Genomic DNA, 23,664 nt, shown 5'->3' on the forward strand with positions numbered 1-23,664 from the left:
TCTAAATTCATATATTCACCACTACAGTCAAAACACTGAAGAATATTTTTTAAGATTTGAGAGCAAGCACATGTGCACACACACGTGAGCATGTGTGAGGGGAGGGACAGAGGCAGAGAATCCTCAATCAGATTCCTCACTGAGCACGGAGCCTGACATGGGGCCACAAGACCATGACCCAAGCCTAATCCAAGAGTGGGATGCCCAGCCAACTGAGCCACCCAGGTACCCCAAAACACTGCAGACTTTTAACACCATATGTTGCTCTTTTATAACCACACCAACCTCCCTCCAGCCAATCCCGTTGGTTAGATTTAATAATGTACTGCTTTTCAAAATGTTCAAAAAATAAATTCTAATAAGGCAAATGGATTTTAATTTCCACTATGAAACTGGAGAGGTTAACATTTGTAAATATTGGAGGGGCCCTCGGACCTCTTAATCTACATGTTCACCACCTGGGTGCTTTCCTCAAAGCACATGGTCATAAACAGCATGTATCTATAGCTCCAACCCTTCAGAAGTTTGATTTACATTTCCAACTGCTTATTTACCATTTCAATTTGCATGAAGACTAACAAACCCAAAATGCAATCTTGACTTCCAGCTCCCCATACCAATCACTCCTTCGATGAATAATGCCATGTCATATAAACAGCTCATCTATTCACCCAGTTGCCCAAGCCCAAAACCTAGGTGTCATCTTTAGCCTTTTCTTTTCCCTCACAGCCCACATCCAATCCAATCTAGAGTCATGTAGAGTGAAACCTAGATCACATTATTTAAGCAGACCAAAATTCAGGTATTCTGAGTTCCTGGCCAGGACTCTACTTTTTTTATGGTAGAGGGTCTTCCTGGCCACTTCAAGTAGATCTTTCACCAGAGCAGTTGTACATATGGTTATGGTGCAAGTAATGCTTTTTCTTTTCTGAACCCTCCAGAGAACTTGGGTTTTTACACCACCTCCTCCATCTTCCCCTCCACAAAATCAATCAATCAATCAATCAAGCCTAGATGGTTCACAGATGTGGGACATCAGATTTTAAAATGCTGGATAGCACCTCTGTCTCTAGTGCCTGATTTGGGGTATGAGATAAAGAAAATGGAGATATGTGGGCTCTGGAGTCCATGGTAGGGCCCAGACGCAAGCCTCACTTTATGAGGACAACCACATTTTCTTTAAATTCTTGATTTGAACACATTGTGACAAGAGATTACTTACCTCACAGATATCCTTTCCTGGCACACAGCATGCCCAAATGTATCTTTTTTTCTCTGCAATGCCCCTAGTATCTAGTGTACAGAGCATTTTCAATTATCAATTGAAAATGATCAATTTCAATTAACACTTCAAAATCAATTACTACTTCAGTTATCAAGATATTTTTCTGGACCGGCAAATATTTAGCATAGGAAATGTACTTTTATTTTCCTCCTGTTCATTTCATAGGAAGTACTGTTTCCACATTCAGAATCCTCTATCACAGAATATTTTTCACATTTTTTGATAAGGCTTTATTTATTTGTCAGAGAGACAGAGAGAGAGAGAGAACAAAGCAGATTCCCCGCTGAGCAGGGAGCCCAATGCCGGACTCGATCCCAGGACCCTGGGATCATGACCTGAGCCGAAGGCAGATACTTAACCGACTGAGACACCCAGGCATCCCTATTTTTCACGTTTTTTAAAGAGTCAATCAATGGTCAGGACCATAATAGGCGCCCAAATGTATCTTTGTTCTCTGCAATGCCTCTAGTATCTATTTACACAAAGCATTTTCAATTATCAGTTGAAAATTAACAGTTTCAGTAACCACTTCAAAATCATTAATTGCCATATTAAAAAAAATCAATGACCACTTCAATGATGAAAATATTTCACTAGCTTGACAAATCTTTAATACACATATATATTTTTTCCTCCTGTTCTTTATATAGGGCTTGTGGTTTCCACATTTAAAATTCTCTAGGCTAGGGAGTTCTTAAACTGGGCCTTTGGGAATCTGAATCACTCAAGTTGTGAGCAAAACTCTGTAGAGTTATGCATTTTTTTTTCCCTTGGGGAATGGTTTGAATTTCATAACTCAAAAGGGTGGCAAACTCCCTAACTAAAAAAGAGGTAAAGAACCATGCTTTGGGGAAATCTTTCTAGAAGCCTCTATCCATTTCTTCTAGAAGAGGCTATGTGTCTTTTTAAAACATAAACCATGGAAGACGGCCACCCTCAGACCTACACATCATCAACCTTACTCTTTACAGAGATTTGTTAAATCTCTGTAAAGGGACACTAAGACACATGCTCTCAAAAGTGTTGGTAATGGTCCAGTTATTTTACTATTTACCCTTTCTTACACCTACTGTACAGCAACCATGATGTAGGCTCTTCAGTAGCTACAAAAGTAAGGGCCTTCCAGGAGCTCACACTTTATACCAAAAATAGTGAAAACAGTACACAGAACAGAATACAATGGCCATAAGAAAGCTACAGATCAGGTACTATAAGAATTCAGTGATGGAAGAGATGTGTTTCCTGGTTGATTAGCATCACAATGGATTTGCAAAGAGGGAAATACTAAAAAATGGACTGTGAGTAGAGAAAATGCTGACCTGATGCAGCAGCCTACTGGTCTTGACTTGCAAATCTCCAACCCTAGACTTCCCTTGCCCCACTCCCCACATTCCCCTCGTGTCACTGGAAACAAGCTCCAAGAGACCGCAGGGATCAGCAAATCTCCCTTTGCAGAAGGCCTCAGGAGGACCCAAAGCCCAACTCTACTACAGTTATGAAAATTTTAAACAGCATAAAAATAACTTTACCAAGTTTCACCCAACACCTCCATTTTATAACTTGTGATATCTTTTATCCAATGCTCTAAAAACTACAAATATCAAATACTTGAATTCATTAAATTTGTTCATATCTTTAAAAAAAGATCATTTATAAAAAGCACTTTTCATAGCACTGTTTAGCATCATCACCCTCCCTCATTAATATATTTTCTAGAACCAGGATAACTGTATTAACATTGTCAATCACTAAAAAAAGGAATAGCTATTTTTCCATAATGATACCTTTGTACATGCCGACCCTACTCAATTATGTCCTTTTTCCCACTGAAGAAATTAGTTTTTTCTCTGACTTCACACTCCAATTATGGCATACTTTTCAAACAAATTATATTGTTTTGTAATATTCATCTTTATCCTTCAGTATGAAAAACGCAAGTACACTAGGATTTGTTATATAAACTTCGTGTTTTCCCTGTTCATATGCTGGTCCACTGTATATTATACATAAATCTGGTCATTTACAGATAATATATCATAAGTAGTAACTGGCACAAACCTAACACTGATTCCAAAAGAACACTCCAACAAACACTTTATCATAGAGTTTTCTAGTAGCCCAGTGTTTATTTGACAGTACCAAATATATATGGATTTTGCAACAGAACCTAAAATTACTGATCAAAAGCTTTAAGTGTCAAATTAATCTACTGCATCAATAAGTTGTGTTAATTCTCTATTATTACTTGAACCAAAATTTATCACAAAAATAGAGCCTAACTCTACCCTACTGGTTATTTCTGCTGTTTTCTATGCTGCCACACCACCCCCCATACTACAAACACACACGCAGGTCCTTGGCTGTTCTAGACATCAGAGTATCTCCAGTTACTTCTCAAAACAATGCCGTAAGTCAGTATGTACCACCGGCATTTGTCCTGAGTTCCAGCTTCCCAACTGAAGGCAAGGCCTTTCCTTTTACGCACCTACAATGCCCTCACCTAAAAGTAAACCTGTTTATCATCATCCACTCTTCATCATGGCTCCCATTTCTACATATCATTCCCACTACCCTTGATCAGGCTATAATCTCAGAGAAGGGGGGGAGGTAAGGAAAAAGAAAGGAGATGAGGGATTAAATGAATAAGTGAACATGAATAAAGAGTAATAAAAGAGTAATAAAAGTAAATAAAAGAATAAACACGAACACCTTAGTTTAGTATCCTGGTCCTCCCAAATTTTATTCCATTCTCTTTTCAATTTCTTGGGTAATTCCACTATCTATACAAATCAGTTTGTTCAGTGTTTACCAAAGATGTTACATTTTCCCAGTCATGCATTTTGCTTGTGTTTCTTCTGCCTGGGACATTCTTAACCTATCTTCATTGTTTCAATCAATCTCCAAATCTGACATTACCTAACCAATCATTTAATAATAAAGCAGGTACTATCTGATGACCTATCTTTCACAGTTTCCTCTTATTGTTGAACTTCAGACATTTAAGACCTCTACCCCAAATTGCAGTGTAGGTCCCTTGTTAGCTCATCCTACCCTATCAAGAGGAGTAAAACAAATCCTTCTTGAATGGTGGAATTCACATAACTGGTCTCAATTTTAATGCAAATATAAAGAATAATTACAAGGCTCTTGGACCCTAACATCTCCTGCAAACTGATCTTCTGTGAGTCAATCTCTCTTAAAAACAAAAACCCCATCCCTCCCTTTTTCCTGATCACTGAGATGAGCCAACAACACGGTAACAAACTTTTTGTAATTTCATGCAACAAAAAGAATGTAAGAAGATGACGTTATTCCCATACCCTCAAGAGAAACACATTGCATATAAGATGTTACGTATGATTCAGGTAACATTATGTCTGCTAGATACAAAGCATTTAAAAAAAATTCCCTTATATCATTCTGATCTTCCAGATTATATATATATATATATATATATATATAAAAAAAAACCTGACTCAGAAATAGCAGTTCCGCCATGGTCCTTGTAAAATAATTCTAAGAGTCTTAAAAATGCATTTCACAGAAGGACATACTTATCTCAGCATAATAAACCAGCCCACAGCTTACATCAGACTTAATGGTGAAAGGTTAAAAGCTTTTTCTCTAAGATCAGGAGTAACACAAGGGTGCCCACCCTCAGCACTCCTATTCAAGATAATACTAGAAGTCCTAACTAAAGCAACCAGGCAAGAAAAAGAAATAAAAGGTTTCAGAACTGCCAAGAAGTAAATTGGTCCCTATCTGTAGAGAATATCGTTTCATGTACAGAAAATCTTAAAGACTCAACCAAAAAACCTGTTAGATCTAATCAATGAATTCAGTAGTTACAGGATACAAAAATAAGCTACAAAAACTAGTGGCATTTCTGTATACTAACAATGAATTTTCTGGAAAAAATACCATTAACAATAGCATAAAAAACAATAAAATACTTAGGCATAAATTTTACTAACAAAGTGAAAGATCTCTACTCTGAAAACTCAAAGACACTGATAGATAAGAGAAATTGAAGAAAACATACACAAGTGGAAAGGTATCCTGTGTTCATGGACTGGAAGACCCTATCAAATTCCAATGGCATTTCTTTTTTACAGAAGGAAAAACACACCTGAAATTTATACAGAACACAAAAGACCCTGAAAAGCCAAAGAAGTCTTGAGAAATAACAAAAGCAGGCACCATCACACTTTCCGATTTCAAGATATACTACAGAGCTACAGAACTACAGTCATCAAAAATAGTATGGTACTAACATAAACACACACACACAAATTGAACAGATTTGAGAACCCCGAAATTGGAGAACCCAAGTATGTACAGTCAACTAATATTTGACTAGGGAGCCTAAAATGCTCAATGGAGAAAAGACAATCTCTTTAATAAATGCTGCTGGGATAATTAGATATTCACATGTAAGAGAATGAAACTGGACCCATGCCCTATACCCCTCAGAAAATTTAACTCAAGATGAATTAAAGACTTAAATAGAAGACCTGAAACCATAAAAATCCTAGAAGAAAACACAGGAAATAAAAGCTCCTTGACCTGGGTCTTGGTAATGACTTTTTTGGATATGATACCTAAAGCAAAAGCAACAAAATCAAATATAAATAAGTAGAACTATATCACACTAAAAAGCTTCTGCTCAGCAAAAGAAACCATCAACAAACTGAAAAGAAAACCTATGGAATGAAGAAATATTTTCAAAGTACACATCTGTTAAGAGGCTAATATACAAAATATATAAAGAATTCATACAAATCAAAAGCAAAAAACCCCCACAATTTAAAAAATGAACAAAGGACCTGAATGGATATTTCTCCAAAGAAGATAAATGAAAGGCCAACAGGTACATGAAAAGATGCTTAACTTCACAAGTCATTAGGTAAATGCAAATTAAAACCACAAAAATATCACCTTATTCTTGTTATAATGGTCATCATCAAAACAGATAACAAATGTTGGCATGGATGTGGAGAAAAGGAAACCTGTGTGCACTGTTGGTAGGACTATAAATTAGTGCAGTCACTATGGAAAACAGTATGGAGGATCATCAAAAAATTAAAAATGGAATCACCATATGGTCTAGCAATTCCACTTCTGGGAATATATCCAAAGGAAATGAAAACACAAATTTGGAAAGATATCTGCACTCCCATGTTCATAACAGCATTATTTACAATAGCCAAGACATGGAAACAATCTAAATGTCCATTGATGGATGGGATAAAGAAGTTGTGGAATACTATTCACCCATAAAAAAGAGGAAATCCTACCATTTGTGACAGTATGGACCTTAAAGGCATTATACTAAGTAGAATAAGGCAAAGAAAGATAAATACTGTATGATCTCACTTTGGTGTGTAATCTAAAAAACATTTTTTTTTCCTAATTTAAAAAACAAAACTCATTGAAAGAGTTCAGACTTGTTGTTACCAAAGGCAGGTGGGGAGAAAGTGAGGGAAAATGGAGGAGGGTGGTCAAAAAGTCTAAACTTCCAGTAATAAGATAAATAAGCACTAGGGATGTAATGTACAGCATGAGGAATGTAGCTAACACTGCAGTAGGATATATGGAAAAGTTGTTAAGAGTTCTTATCACAAGGAAAAAATATTTTTTCTTTATTGTATCTATATGAGAAGATGGAAGCTAGCTAATCATTTCACAATGTATGTAAATCAAACCATCATGCTGTACATTTTAAACTTATACAGGGATACAGGTCAATATTTTTCAATAAAACTGGGGAGAAAAGTACATTTCCCAAACCATGCTTTCATTTGAATCGTAAAAAGTAGGGAAAAGATGAGTTAATTAGATATAAAATTACCCTATGTGAACTGAACTAAACTATATTAAATAATGGATCAAAATGTTCAAAAGCAAGAACATAAGAATTTAACCTCAAACATAAAAACCATGGGACTTCAATAGCCTGAAGACAACGCATGCATATTCTCTAAAATGGTAGATGGCAAGTTTTTTTACATCATGAAATCTTTTTTAGTATTTCATTTGATATTAGCATTTTATCTTCTGGACAAAAGTAATGAGCTCATAATACTTTCAAGCAACACTTAACTATATTCACCTCGATAAAATAGTTGAGTACACATTCACATTAATAATTAAGTAATGCTGAAATTGAAAGACTTTAGTATTAGGTAACACAGAGCACATCAGAACTCCAGCCTCATCAGGACTAAAAAGAACTAAATTTATGGGGTGCCTGGGTGGCTCAGTCGTTGGGTATCTGCCTTCGACTCAGGTCATGATCCCAGGATTCTGGGATCGAGCCCCGCATTGGGCTCCCTGCTTGGCAGGAGGCCTGCTTCTCCCTCTCCCACTCCCCCTGCTTGTGCTCCTGCTCTCACTGTGTCTCTCTCTGTCAAACAAACAAACAAAGAGAACTAAATTTATACAGCACTTACTACATGTAAGGACTGTCCTACATGAGCATTTAAGCCTCAGAACAACCTTATGGGACAGGTCATAACTTCCTCCCACTTTAATGATGAAAAATCTGAAGCACAGGTTGCTTTAAGCAATTTTCCCAGGTCAAGGTCACACAGTTAATAAGGGACAGGGCAGTCTGACAGCAGGATTCAACTTAAATGCTTCAAAACATTCCCAATGCCACACTTTCAATTTCCACTCTTTCAGTCATTCACTATCTGTGAGTACACACAATAGGAAACACATTAAATATTATTGCAGAATTAATGGTATAAAGATTAAATATCCCAGGCTCAAGCTATTAAAGTGAAGTAGAAGAATTTATTATATATAAATATATATATTATATATTTTATTATATATAAATTTACATATAATATAAAGTAGAATAGGATAGGCTTTTAGGTAATGATAAGGAATTGTAAATTCCTCATTTTTTCCCCTCCTCCCCCAATATTTAAGAAAAAAGACTGGGGGCGAGAGCAGGGAATTTCTCTTGGGTCTTGAAGAATGAAGAAGGGGAATACCAAGTGAAGAGAATAATAGGAGTCAAAATTAAAATCCAAGAAAATACAGGGAGTGATTCAGTTTACACAGAACACAGGGTATGTAAAGAACTACTACATGGGAAAGAACATAAGTAAGGCAGGTGGGGGCCAGATGGAACAACAACGGGTATGAACCTCATTCTGTGGACAGAGAGGAGCCATTTTTCTCTAATCGAAATTGGGTCATGATAAGAACAAGATGGTGCTCCAATAATATTAATCTGGCAATATATGTAAAGTTGGAAGGGGGAAGCAGTTAAGAAGTTACTGCCATGCTCCATCTAGGAGGTACTAAAGTCTTGAGCTATGGCAATGGCCATGGACATGAAAGAGATGATATAGTATTATGGATAAAGCAGCAATGCAGGTAATTGGGCTGGAAGACATAAAAGGACTGATGGTTAGGAGTCGGAAGGCTGAACACAAATAGAAGGAGAGCCACACATTTGGGATGAGGGGAAAAAAATGGCATTTTGAACCTACTGTGTCTGAGGAGTTTCAGATTCACCAGTTTGCCCTGGGCTATGGTGAGACAGAATGCAGAGGAGCTGACCTAAGTGAAAAGGGTAAAAGGCAGTGATAGTCAAAATAAGCAGAGTGAGTTTTTGTTTTGTTGTTGTTTTTAATCACTACAGTATTTTTCAGTGGATCTAACTCAGTGAAACAATCACAGTAGCATCTCATTTCTCAAAAACAGGGTAGCGAACCTATCCATATTTTTCAAACACTATTGCTCTTGGTACCATACCGTGTACAAAATGAGTTCACAAACCTCTGATGAAGATTCACAGACAGAAAGGTAAGCCTTATTAATCTGGAGATCTTCATATGAGAAACATGAAAACACTCACAAATAGAAAATAACATCATTTTAAACAGTGAACAATAATAAAGGCCTTTCTCTAAGTTTGTAACAAATAGCCAGATCAATCACAGCCACCCGTTACACAAGTAAAATCTTACTAAGATAATGATCAGTTGGCCCTGCTCTAATGTGATTAGGGTAAATGGAAATGTTTTATACTCTAAAGCAAAGAGGATTTAGGATATTATGACCCTGATAATCAGCTCAAAACATGAAATATCACCAGGTACTCTTTTGTGAGAATGTGACCACCTCTCTTCCTCAGCCTTTTCAAATTTTTTTTTTCTAAGTGGATTATAAAAACAGAGAAGTTGGTCTAACCATCTACCAAAAGAAATGAGTGTTAAGTTTTCTGGGCCATACATTTCTAAAAGTTGAAAAGTAATAAACACTTAAGAAGAAAGTCTGATGGCATGAGCTTGGCACATAAATGCCCAACAAATTTAATAAAATGATTCCAAGTACTATATAGAAGGGATTTCTTGAATATATAATGTTGTTACTGGTTGATCCCCTAAAGATTTTTCTGTTAATTCTATTTTCTTACCTTCCCGGTTCTACTCTTAACTGACTCCAGGACAGTCAAGAGTGCCTTCTACCATGACACATGCAAGGGTCACTTCATTGTCATCTTCCCTGACCTCTGAGCAGCTTGTGGCATAAACACTCTCCTTCTTTGACAAGTCTTCTCTTGGCTTCCCTGACACCACACTCTGGTTTTCCTCCTACCTCACTGGCTCTGTCCCTTCTGTGCAGCCTCTAAATCCTGGTGTCCATAGTACTCTATCCTAGGCCCCTTCTCATCTTGAGCTCCAGACTCTCCTAAAATGATCCCATAGTGTCCCCTGGCTTCAAATACTAACTCTATCTAAATGATTCCCAAATCCATATGCCAACCCTGATGACTCGCTGGAATTTCAGATCTGCATACCTGACCACCACCTGCCATTTCCACATGGATGTTTAGTATCTCGTTTTCAGCATGTACAAAACAGAACTCCCGATTTCTCCCCCACACTTTTCCCTCCAAAAATGCTGCTCCTTGAGAAGAGGGAATGCCATATAGAGAGCCTAGAACAGTGCCTGACTAGAGTAGGCACTATGTTGAAAGAAAACCCTAATCACAGATGCCCCATCAGACCATGGTTAACAAAGGCTGCATCATATAAACATTAACAAATGGAAAGAAAGCCATTAAAACATACTACCTTTTCTATAAAAAGGGAGAGGAATAGGCGGTATTACTCAAAGTTCTAGTAAATGGTAGGTCTTATGCCATAGACCCAAGTGGACTCCCAGTTTCTGCCTGAATTCCTAGACTTCCATCTTTGTCCCTTTCCAAGCAATCAGGTGTTCTAGTGTTTTGACTCAAGCCAAAGTTCCCAAGTTTGGGGGGAGCCCAGAAGGATTCTGAAGCACAGAATCTGAAGGGCATAGATCCAAGAGAACGTGAAAACAGACTCCTAGGGTCCAATCCAGTAGTCTAGGAACTTCACGGGCAACTGAGAAATAAAACAGGACCATACAAGGGCAAGGAGCAGGAAAAAAAAAAAAAATAATAATGCCGGGTTATGTCCACAGGGTGGCAGGGTATGGAAGATATGAAATCCATTCTTTAGGCCCCAGAGAAGGATCTTTCCAGAATCCCAAACTGTTCCTTTCCTGTCATTGCTTACAGCCTACCTGTGTTCCCTAGCTCATGATAAATTCCAAGCTCTTCTGGCTAGCATTTAGGCCCTTAATATTCAAGTCCTAACTCTTTAGCCTCATCTCCTGCTACTCCAGCAATACACATGGCATACCTTCCTAACAGATTCCAAGCTTTTCACTCTCCTTGTGCCTTTGTAAATGTTATTTTCCATCTGTCTATCAAATTTCTTTCCATCTTCTAAAATTCAGGAATTTGTGCCTTCTTAGAATCTTCATTAAACTTTCATTAAAGCTCCAGACGAAAATTAGGTTTTCCACACTGCCAGATCACCTCTTCTTCCTGGACACATTACTAGATGGTTTCTCAGCCTCCCCTACAGTTTGAGGTCACCTTGGCATTAAGTCTTCGATGGACAGTCAGGCCAGGGATTCCCAACCTAACCGTGCATCTTCATCACCATAATGTAGAAAGAGGGCTTTTTTAAAAATAGACAGTGGGTCCTATTTTCCACAGATTGTTTCACTTAGTCTGAGGTGGGGCCCAGGTGTCCAGTGGTTTTTAAAGCTCCTTGGGTCATACTAATGTGCAGCCAGGGTGAACACTAAAGAAATCTGTGCAAACTATCATCTATTAAATTAAAATACGGTCATCCACATCCTCACATCATGCTGTATACATACCCTCAGTAACATACTGTTTAACTATACCATTTTCTTTTTTTTAACATTACATTTTCTTTATAGATCTGTCTCCTCACCACATGTAAATACCTTCAAAGAACCAAATCTTGTCATTTTTGCATTTTCCCTTGCTGACATTTTTTAAACATCTCATTTTAATTTTGATAGAATATTTTCATGGGAAAGACATAGTTACTTATACTTGGAACAGTATATCCACATGATCCTTTTTCATTAAGAGTTGAGAGCAGGTCTTGAAGTACATTAGCAAAAATACTCCCGCACCCCTGCCCCGCACCCCACTACTACTACAAAGATGCCTCGTCTCTAAGACGTCTGTTCTCATTAAAAAAATGGGGCGCCTAAGTGGCTCAGTCAGTTAAGCATCTGCCTTCGGCTTAGGTCATGATCCTAGAGTCCTGGGATTGAGTCCCTCATCTGCTTCTCCCTCTCCCTGTCCCTCTGTGTGTGTGTGTGTGCACAGTCTAATAAATCAATCTTTAAAAAAATAAAAAATGGAAAAGTCGGAATACCACCCTACTTTCTATAGGCTAGATCTGGGTAATGAAGAATCTAAAAATAAATCCAAAGAATGTGTGATGGTAGCCTATACCTGTGATCTAGTCCGATTTGTGAAAAAGTGAATTAAAACATTTTAGGAGAAATCTTACTTAGGAATATTCTTACGTAGTTCCCTTATATATAGGCCCATAGGTAAAAAAACAAAATAATGCATAGTCAAATGAAAAAAAACTTACTGATAAAAAATATGTGATTTAATATATTAAAATTGTATTCACAATTTTAATTTTTAGAGAGGAAATTGATTCATTATTACTAATCAGATATCCAAATTCATTTAAATGAAATCAGAGTCATCTAATTTGTATCACGACACGTTCATTTAAAAAAGTGAACATGGGGCTGCCTGGGTGGTTCAGTTGGTTAAACGTCTGCCTTTGGCTCAGGTCATGATCTCTGGGTCTTGGGATCAGCCATGCACCGGGCTCCACACTCAGCGTGGAGTCTGCTGCTCCCTCTCCTTCTGCCCTCCCCCTGCTCCTGCTCTCTGTCAAATAAAAAAAAAAAAAATTGAACATGTAGGGTGCCTGGGTGGCTCAGATGGTTAAGCGTCTGCCTTTGGTTCAGCGTCCTGGGACTGAGCCCTGAGTTGGCCTCCCTGCTCAGTGGGGAGTATGCTCCCCTTCTCCCCCCACCATCACTATCGCTCTCTCTTGCACACTCTGTCAAGTAAAATCTTAAAAAAAAAAATGAACATGTATATAAATATTATGGCCATTCCAATTATTAATTCCAGAATTTCAAAAATCAGATACTATAAAATTGACTCATTCTTAAGGTCTGAAGTTTCTTCTTGCTGTACCCTAAAACATAACTGCCATTTCATGGCATTTACTTGAAGATTTTCCTCAGCATTTGAGCTTTAAAATTATCTAGATTTGAAAAGTATAACCTCCTAATTGTCATTTCTACAGCTTTATTTTCTTATTTTGAAAATGATTTTTGTTATCAAATTTAACTGCCTCTGTAGGGTGTGCTTTATTTCTGCCAAAGTAGACAAGTTATATTAAATAAAAAGTATTATCAAATCACACACTAGTTGAGAAAAAAGAGGTGAAAGGCAGACAGCAATTTCCCTCTTCTACTTTCCTTTGACATCCTGAATGCAGATCTTCCAAGGGAAGACTCACAGTGAGATGGGCAAGAAACACAGCAACTGCCTAGATTTGCTGATTTCCTTAAAACTCTTAAGCCCAAACTGCTTAAACTCCAAAGCTCCAAAAATTCCTGAGAAAGGGTATCATAAACCTACTTAAAAAAATTTTTTTTTTTATTTGAGGGAGCAAGCTGTCCAGGCACGTGGCAGGGGGGAGAGGCAGAGGGAGAGGGAGAACCAGACCACCACCCCCACTCTGAGCAGGGAGCCTGTAGCAGGGATCCATCCCAGGACCCTGAGATCATGACCAAAGGCAGATACTTAACAGACTGAGCCACCCAGGTGCCCCTGAACACTACTTTTTAACCATTTGTAAATTATTCCTGCTTATCCCTTAAAATGTGCAACTATTCTGTAGTATCACTCAGAGTTCTTACAGTCTTCAGACTATAAGAAATTCGGGTAGAGGGATATTTAGAGGAAGATTTCAGTTAAATTTCCTTGGACTCTTGGGTAAATATGGATGGGTCACTTTTTTCAGTTAATGGAATGAGGTTATGCAATATTAATAAAGGTAGCCTTGGGCAGAGAAGATGAGGATTCAGATAGCTGTCAAATTCAGTTACCAATTCTCTTAAAATACAAATTAAGAAGTAAGAAGAGAGATACTGTTGATATGGTCCCACCATGCACACTCTGGTCCTGTAGGACCGCATCGCTCTCCAGTTTGCAACATCCTTAACCTACATCTGCTAATTGTCATCTCAAACCACAGTCCCTTCTCTTCCTTATACTCCAGCAGCAACAAAGACCTGGAGTTCCCCAAGTGCCAAAGCTGTTTTGGATGCTTTACAACATGCTCATCCCTCCTGGCAGAATACCTCTTTAGCATCTTATTCTGGTGTTTTCATGACACTCCTCCAATACTGTGTTCTTTTCAACCTCAAGAACATAGAGCCAGGATCTCACTACACCACTGTGGCATTTATGATGGCGTTTTTTTTTTTTTTCTTTTAAAAAATAAATCTAGCAAAAAACTAGGTCTGGTCTCTGTGTTCCTATCATTCAACACACTGCTTGGTACATAATTTATTATATTTGTACATGATTATGGAGACTAAGTTAACTACATGACTTGAACATAATGTATTACCCTTTGTCACATTTTTTTTTTAGAGATTTTATTTATTTATTTGACAGAGAGAGACACAGCGAGAGAGGGAACACAAGCAGGGGGAGTGGGAGGGGGAGAAACAGGCCTCCCGCTGAGCAGGGAGCCAGATGAGGGGCTCAATCCCAGGACCGTGGGATCATGACCTGAGACGAAGGCAGATGCTTAATGACTGAGCCACCCAGGCAACCCCCCCCTTTGTCACATTTTAAAATAATCTTTAATAACCTATTTTTTGTTTAAAGGCAGCTGATTACTAGTACCACTTAAGTAGCAGCATTTTATTAAAAAATAGGTGAAAAAATTTTTAACAAGATTATAAAATACATGGCTTTAATATCAACTGTTTCTTTAAAGGTGTAACTATATTTACTTGAAATTCACTGCATTTCCTTAAAACTACTCTGAAATTAAACTTTTCACGAACACACTTTTTCCTTCTGTCCTGTTACTTCACTGTACTTCTAGTCAAGTAAATCATGGCTAACAATATCAGATTCTTATATTGTTATGTTGCTCATTTTAGAATGAGCTCCTTCCTTCGTTACCTAATGCTTTGTTCTGTAAATGTGCAGCAATACAAACACACTCAAACCAAAGAATCCAAAGTGTGGCAGGTGGTTTTACTAGCACAAGAGCTAATCTATGAAATATCTGGATTGTTCTTATTCTTTATTTTTTGGTAACATGTAATAATTTTTCTTTCAATTATCCCTAGTTTTATAATTTGTGATATCCTCTACATTCAGGTTTTACTTTCATGCCTTAATTTTGATAATTACTAAGTTCCTGGCTCTAATCAAACATAATGTAACCACCTCTGCTTTTCTGTTTTTCCATTGCTGATGCTGATCCTACAGCTCTGGGACGAGACTGTGACCACATGAAGCTTGGGTGGCATCAGGCTGCAGCTCTGGCACTGCACCCTTCACATTCTGGTTTTTCCTTAAGTACCAGGGACTATACCATCCTGCACATCTTAACAGAACAGCTCTGTATGCAGAGCTTCTGACCCTGAAGCAAGCACATATCTGAGAGATGTCCTAGGGGACCACTACCAGCAAAAAACAAGGGACCAGCTAAGGGTGAACCAATACAGAAGAGTTACAGTTAGTAAGTCTCTAAGCCTTTCCTGAGATGTCAGGAAAGTGGAGTAAATTTCACCGACCTGTACCTGGAGCCAGGTTCCAACAGCTCAGCTAGCTTTAAGGTCCTTTCTCCACTCCCCCAAACCCTGCTCCACTATTCCTCTTCTCCAACTATTCCTTTCCTGTAAAAGGCAGTCTACTGTCTGTGCTTTCTATCACCTTTTCTTTTTAGACCTCTGTTGAAACACAATGGAAGAATAAGATACATATGCCCTTGAGAAAGAAAAAAGAATCTCAGCCGTTTTCATCCATTTTCATTATTTCACTGACTTCATAAAATGATTGTTACTCCAAAGTACAGCTCTTCCTTTATTTATACGAGTATTTTTTGTAATTTTTTTCAAGTCTATCAAAGAAATAATCCTTAAGAGTTTTTCAAATCTCAGAACCAAAGGAATTGCAGTTTGAGCTCAGACCTGTAAAGAGATTGGAAGTCATCACTCCCATTTTTAAAACAAAGAGCTAAACAACCTGAAAATCAATGACTTTTCTTGGACTTGTCCGAGAACGAAGGTTGCAGGGCAAACCACTAACCCAACACCTGGAGACACAATCAAAACCAGAGAGGTGTAATATTGGAAACAGAAGTCAGTAGGGGCCATAAAGAGTAGGACTACTTACCTGACAACTAATTTGGACAAATTACTAGAAGCTGAGTGCAGAGAATGAGAAACTCCTGGTGCTGTCATCAGAAGGGGGCTCTATAGTAATCCCACTAAGTTCTCATTGTAGGGATCCAAGAAAGATGCCCCTGTAGACTTGGCAGGAAGAAGGGAAGAAAAACCACTGTTAAAACTCCCACATTCTTCTACCTAACAAAGGGGGATGGATTTTGCCAAAAGGAAACACTGAATAATTGTCCCTGCTGGAGAGAGAAAAGGCTACCCTCTGCAGTCTTTTGCAGCCTTCTGAACTCTTCTACTGGGAAAAATAACACCTGAGTGAAGAGGCGGCACAACTTCAAGGAAACAGACTGGATATCCTTTAAACGAGGAAGGGAATAAGGCACATGGTGGGAAGGGAAGCCATACTCCTAGACAAGGGACAGAAACATCTGTGAAGGCTACAGCCCCGAGACCTAGGCCTACTAAAAATCCAGTCAGACTGTAGAACAGTCCCTACTCCCCAACACTCTACCACAACACCAACACAGCTCCGGGGTAACAGCGGAGGAGCTGTAAGACTCTTTCTGAAGATGAATACTCAGGAAAGCCTCAAATCAAAAGGACATTAGGAGAATTTGAAGCTTCTTGCACCTACAGACATTACAATAAACATTAAACACAGCCTACCTTCCATCAGATTAATGTAAATTCTCACACTAAAGGCAAATATGCCTCAGTTCTTATAATCTGATACAACAGGCCTGGCTTTCAAAAAAAAACTTACAAAACATGCCAAAAGAGAAAATGAAACACAGACTGGAAACAAAGCAAGCATCCCAATGGGATTTAGTGGTGACAGAGATGTTAGTTATTAAAAAAAAAAAAAAGTTTAACTTAGATTAATAAATTAAGGGCTCTAATGGAAAAAGTTAAAAACATGCAAGGACAGATGGGTAATGTGAATAGGTAGATGGGAACTCCAAGAAAGACTCAAAGAGAAATGCTAGAGGTTAGTAACACTAGCAGAAATGAACACAGCCTTTGATGGGCTCATCAGCAGACCTGAGGATTCTGAGGAAGAGTCAGTGAACTTGAAGAAAGGTCAACATACACTTCCCAATCTCAAATGCAAGGAAAAAAAAAAACAAAAACAAACATCCCATAACTGTGGGACAATATCAAATATAGGTGACACAAATATAACTGGACTACAGGAAGGAGCTGAGAATGGGACAGAAGGAAAATCTGAAGTAATCATGGCCGAGAATTTTCCACAAACTGAATGACAGACACCAACCCACAGAAACAGAAAGTTCAGAGAATGCCAAGCAAGAGAATCATAAAGCCTATCCCTAGGGCATATCATACTCAAACTCAGGAAACTAAGACAAGGAGAAAATACTGAAGTCAGATCACAGGAGCTTCAGACTTCTCATCAGAAAGCATGCAAGCAAGAAAAGCATGAATTGAAACCTTCAGAGTGTTGAAAGAGGAAAAAAAGGCTAACTGAGAATCCTATATCCAGTGAAATTATCCTTTAAACATGAAGGAAAAACAGACAAACAAAAACTGAGGACCTCATCACCAATTGTCCTGCCTTGCAAGAGGTATTTAAAGAAGTTTTTCAGAAAAATAAGGAAAATGACACCAGTCAGAAACTTGGGTCTACACAAAGAGTATCAGGAGAAGGATGAAGGTAAAATACAAAAATTTTTTTTTCTTGTTTTCTTATTCTTAATATCTAAAAATTAACTATTTAAGGCAATAATAGTAACAATGCACTAGATGATAAAAACAACACGGTAATGAAGGACAGAAATATCAGTGAAATAAATGACAGATGTCACAAGGGATGGGAGGGAGGATTTGGAAATTCTCTATTCTAGGACAGCTGTACTACACTTGAAGACTTATAATGTTATTTGAATATGGACTTGAATATTTTAAAATGTAGATTGTAAACCCTAGAGCCACCACTAAACAACTCCTAACGAAGTTTAAAAAAAAAAAACACCAAAAAACACAGTACATCAAAGGAAAATCACATAAAACTGAATCACATAAAATGCTCAATTCAAATGAGAGAAAGCAGAAATGGGTGGGGAAGGGGACAAGGGATAAATGACAAATCCAAGGAAGTGACAATCCTTAACTAAGACTCTAGAACTTCAGCCAACTATATCACTTTAAATATAAATAACCTAAACATAGCCATTAAAAGACAGAGATGTCCAACTGGATTAAAAAGAAAAAAAAAAAACACAAAAAACCCAAGAGGCAATTTGATGCTGTCCACCAGAAACCCACTTTAAAAACATAAGGAATCAGATAGGTTAACAGTAAATAGAGAAAGACACCAGGCTAACTAATCAAAAGAAAGCTGGAGTAGCTGTATTAGTTTAAGACAAAGCAGACTTCAGGAAAAAAAAAAGTTATCAGGGATAAAGAGGGATTTTATACAATGATAAAGGAGTTAATTACATAAAAAGACATAACACTGTTGCAATTATTAAAAAAAAAAAAAACAACTGATGTCAGCGGACGTTATGACCCTGTAACACCCAGTATAAGTTTCAATGCATTTGTTATAACTCATTTTAGAGGTCCATCTGCTCTACTAGACTTCAACATATGGAGATACGGAGAACAAATATCTTCATTTGCTCAGCTTGGTTTCCCCAACACCCAGCAAGTCAAAAACTTGAATAAATACTCAATAAATATCTACCAAATGTGTGAATCTGAATTTAACTAAGTCATGTTCATCAATATTTAGCTGTACAAATGAGTTACTGTTTCATTAAAAATACAAAGTCCCAGTTGCATTAACCTTTTAAAACAGAAGATTGTGGTTTTATAGTCATCTGCCACTATTGTCAAATAACTACCTGGTTTAATAATAGTGAAAACAATTATGACGAATGCATGAATTGTTCACAGGCTTAAGATGCTACATTGCTTTACTATTACCTGTCAATTTATTCATTTGAAGTGATTCACAAGTTAGTAATGCAAAGCAAATGATACACATAGAAAGCAGAAATTAAGAGAAGATTTGTGAAAAGATTAAAAATAAATGTAAATGTACATTATAGAAGTGTAACTCTAATGAATGCATGAATTTCAAAATGCCTGAATTTTGTCTATTTAAATTGTATATTAGGGCATAGTTAAATAATTTATACCACCAAAATAAACAAAATGCAAACATGAAATGAATACATTAGACAAATCATAAGGCCCAAAGATGAAAGATGTGGAACATGATATTTCATTCAATTTGTCCTATGTATGATTCAAATAACAACTGAAGAGAAAAAATATTTCTTACTTGGTCATCTCTAAATTACATAGTTCAGCAACATTTTCATTCATTTCTATCCGGCTGGGTTAAAGAAATTCTGAAGTTTCAATTCCATAGAATTCAGAAGACCAACATAACTTTATGAAAAAAATTATTTTGCAGTCAGTAATACCTGCCTATTATAAATTGCCCAACTTTTTTAGATAACAGCTGATTTTCATTTTATTATTTGGGGTATTCCCCTTATGTACCCAATAGGTAAAAATCTGATGTCCTAACATAAGGCACATGGGAACAATTACTTACAGGATAGAATGTACTGATATTCTTCTCCCTCTATCAAATAATTCTTTCAAAGTTTCTTTCAAATACCACTACTCAATTTATTAAAATTCATTTTCACTCAACTTTGCAAAGTGATTATAAAATGTACATTTTCATAGGCTTGTAAATATTTGATGTTCATTCTGAGCCAGGTGGGGGAATGGGAAATATGGACCACTTACCTGACATGCATTATAAAGGAGTTGGTGTTCTAGTTTTTTAATACCCAGAATCTGCTGAAACATCTCATAGAGTTGTTCCTTGCTCAGAATAAGTTCAGACACAGCACTTAGGGCCATTCTATTGGACTGTTTGCACATGTCCTCTTCACCTCTGTAAATGGCATCATATTTAGCTATCCATGAACTAAGCACCGTCTCTTTGCTCAAGCCATCAATTTCTGGCAGACTCCGCACACGTTTTTCTATGTTTTTCTTAAACACCTCTCTGAAGTCATTAGCAGAACACCCTCCACTCTGAACCATTCTGGCCACTCGATCACTCTTCAGAAAAACCTAGAAGACACAAAAAACAGACAAAAAACCCATTTACAATTAGGCAGGAACACTAACACTCCTTGCTTCTAACAATCCAGCCAGAATTATGACACCAAGTATTCTACAATGATTCAAAATGTTTTATAACATATGGTAAATAATGACATAAAGGACCCCAATCTTCTAAAATGATGAAATGTTTACAAGAGGCAGTAATGAAAGCTAAGAAATCGTATGATGAGCCAACCTGAACTACATGCATCCCCACATGAAGGTCATGGGCATCTCTGCAACTGAATCCTTTCAGAGTTAAGAAGTTAATTGGAGATGTAAACTCAACTTCTTTATCTGTACTTTAGAGTTCTGGCTAGTTTTTCAGCAGGGAGGGGGTTCCCAATTATTTGAATGAGGATCGGAAGGTCAATAGCTGATATCCAAGTCAGCACCCAGCATGTATAACTTAATCAAAGCTCCTCCACAGCTGGGGGATTAGGGTGCAACCATCCCCCCATCCCTGACTTCACCAGTCCCCCAACTTCTTGCACATGTCTCAGAGCCGGTAAGAATGGATGACAGAAAAGCAAAATCTGTAAGAAATATCTAGATGTTCCCTAGTACCAGGCAATAACATACAAAGACAACCACAGAGAGAGAAGTTCGTGAAATTGACAGGAAGAGGTGGGTAATAATGTCTTACTGAGCAAAACATCAGAGTTGGCCTTAGAACTCTCCTTTCTTCTAAGTTACAGACCCAAATATCAACAAATATCAGTCAAGATTCATTAAATATCTATTCCATCATCAATAGTCCTAAGAATCCTCTTCGAAGCAGGTAACACTTTTATTCCTATTTTTCCTATGACGACAAAAAATTCTCCCAGAAGAGCCTGTAGGATTATTCAGTGCAGTCCCCATGAGTTAGATCTGTTAAGCTTATGAAACAAAAATCCATGTCAACTTTTACCCTAAAAACTGACTTAGAATAATGGTACTGAGTTAGGACCCCACTACTTGGACTAGACTATCATCATGTCTGTCTGGCGTGTGGGTAAGCAGCACACATGTTCTGTATAAAGTGGCCTCACTGGTCCCACTGACCATCACCTGACTCTAAACTTTTCCCCAATATTTGATTTCTCCCCTTTTAGAGTCATTCACCCAAAATGTTGTTTCCTATCTTTGCTCAAGGGCCAGAGGATTCCTGACTCTCGAACATTTTGGCTAATGTACTGAAACAGGGGTTATAAATTCTACATTGGGCAAACATTCAACACATATACACAATGTTTCCTGTCTCTTCATCAGCTGTGCCTCAGTCAGTATAGAAAAGACTTATTTTCTGTTTCTAAGCTGAAACTAATTCTTAAGAGACAGGTGTAAGAATAATGCCTTTACTTTATGCAGATCAACGAAAATAAAGATATTCCATAAGTACTTTGTCCAAGAATACCATTAACTACTTCGGGACACATTAAGGGTGCCTTCATCTCCTTTGCCACCCTCATTTCATTGCACAACTCTCACTGGGTACTAGAATTCAAGATAAATTATATATACATGTATTTTTTCCCAATTCCTATGAGACTTTTATATTGTTAAATGGGAACATATGGAAGCTCAGGAGTCAAAGTAGTCAATTTATTACTTTTCTGTGCTACCCTCCCAGTACCCTGCCTGTGTCAGCACAACTTTACAAAGTTTTGGAGGGACACTGGAGGAAGAAGGGCTCTCTTCTTACACCTGCAGGCATGGGGCACGAACACGTGGGCAACTTATTCCCAGCCTGAGGGTGGCTTCCTAGTGCACCGCCCCCACTGGCAGATCCCCAGTGAGTTCTACAGTGCCGCACCTCAGAAGGCAGACTCCCCAGTTGTCCCATTAGTGTGGCACTTCAGTCAAACTCTCTGCCATGCAGTAGGACATGCCACATCTTCTCCAATGAGGTCTGGATCCCAGGCTTTGAGATGTGGGGAGCAGGACCCTCTTCCAGATTTGTTCCTTCCCTGGATGCTGTGCTCCCTGTATCTGCTACTCCTATATTCTCCAGTTTTCCTCACCCACTGCAACCAATCTCTCACTGATTAAATTTTCCCTACTCAGTTGTGTGGTTTCTGTCTCCAGATTGCACCCCGATACAGAAATAAAAGTAACATTCTTTCTATGGGAGAGTATTTAGAGTTGAGACAAACAACTTTTAAAAATTTGGTAATTGCGTATGAAGCTGGAACAGCAAGATCTGTTTAATGTGCAATATAAATACCTTAATGCTGGCTTCAGAAAAAGCTTTTAATTACTTGGTATCTAATACTTTTAAGTTGGCAGGGATTTTTATTTTTCTCAACTTCTGCCTAACTCAGTCCTCAATTCTACCAAGTAACCCAACAATGTTTTTTGAAGCAAGGATAATAAGTCTTTGGAGTGTTAACTCCCCTATAAAACCCTACCTAAAACCATACTAACTCAGTCAAATTACATGTTATTTATGGATACTTACTAAGTAACTTTGTGTCAGGCCTTTTGCTAAGTATTGAGGGGACAGAAGAGTGAACGGGCCAGAGACCCTGCCCTCAAAGCTCACGCAACCAGGGAGAGACAGGATAAATACAGTAAGAGCAAGAATGGCAGCCTATTCAAGGGGAGTAAAGAAAAGGAAGTTATGAACTCCACCGTCTAGGGACAAGGTTGAGGACAAAGGGGGCACAAAACAAAGACAGGGACCTGTGATTTGAATGACCTGTGGGTTGAAGGGGAAAAGGGAGAAAACACATTTCAGGAAAACAACAGAAGTAAAAAGCATAGAGGAATAAACAGCATAGCCTTTTGAGGGCAACGTAAGAACTTTCATCCTGCAGGAGCATTAAATTTAAGGGTGAGGGCAGCAAAAGTTGTGCTAAGCAGACCAATAGAGACCAGATGGCAAAATGCACCATGTGCCAAGCAAGGGATCTGAGCTCTCTCTGATAACCGAGAGTCGGTGATGGCTGGGAAACTCAGGTATTAACATGCTGAGAAACAAGAGTTACACAAAAAACTGGTGGCAGCATCAAGGGTAGAGGACAATAAACCAGAACAGAGATTGGGATATCAGTTATCCAACAAGTACAGCAGACCAGGTAAAAATAGGAAGGGTTTGATCTAGGGCAAAGGTCATGGGCTAGAGAACTAGGGAGAGGTAAGAGGGAGTTAGAGAAGACAGAATTAACATATGTTGGTTATTTACAGAATGTAAAAAGGCAGGAAAATTTTCATGATTTTTTTAAAACTGGGGTGCCTAGATTCCATTAACCAAAGAAGAATACAGATGAACAACATATTTGTAGAGGGGGTGGGGGGGGCATCAGGGATTATTAGCTTAGTTTTCGTAGGAGTCAGCTTTGAAGACAAAGTAAACTAAAAACAAAGAGTCAAGAACAAGACTCTAAGAAATACCT

The 23,664-nt window shown here is 37.9% G+C and overlaps 1 protein-coding gene across 15 annotated transcripts in view; it reads right to left on the bottom strand.

Moving 5' to 3' along the window:
- CADPS2 (calcium dependent secretion activator 2) overlaps positions 1-23,664 on the bottom strand; it is a 506,725-nt gene that overhangs the window by 306,784 nt on the left and 176,277 nt on the right. For all 15 annotated transcript variants that reach the window (XM_028104882.2, XM_028104880.2, XM_028104885.2 and 12 more), the window contains exon 3: positions 19,919-20,251. In XM_028104882.2, the coding sequence (XP_027960683.1) occupies positions 19,919-20,251 (333 nt within the window). The remainder of the gene's footprint in view (positions 1-19,918; positions 20,252-23,664) is intronic.

Source organism: Eumetopias jubatus, unplaced genomic scaffold (genome assembly GCF_037043125.1).
Source record: "Eumetopias jubatus isolate StellerSeaLion01/CBP00866 unplaced genomic scaffold, mEumJub1_p1.0 scaffold_14, whole genome shotgun sequence".
In the NCBI taxonomy this organism is placed as follows: Eukaryota; Metazoa; Chordata; class Mammalia; order Carnivora; family Otariidae; genus Eumetopias; species Eumetopias jubatus.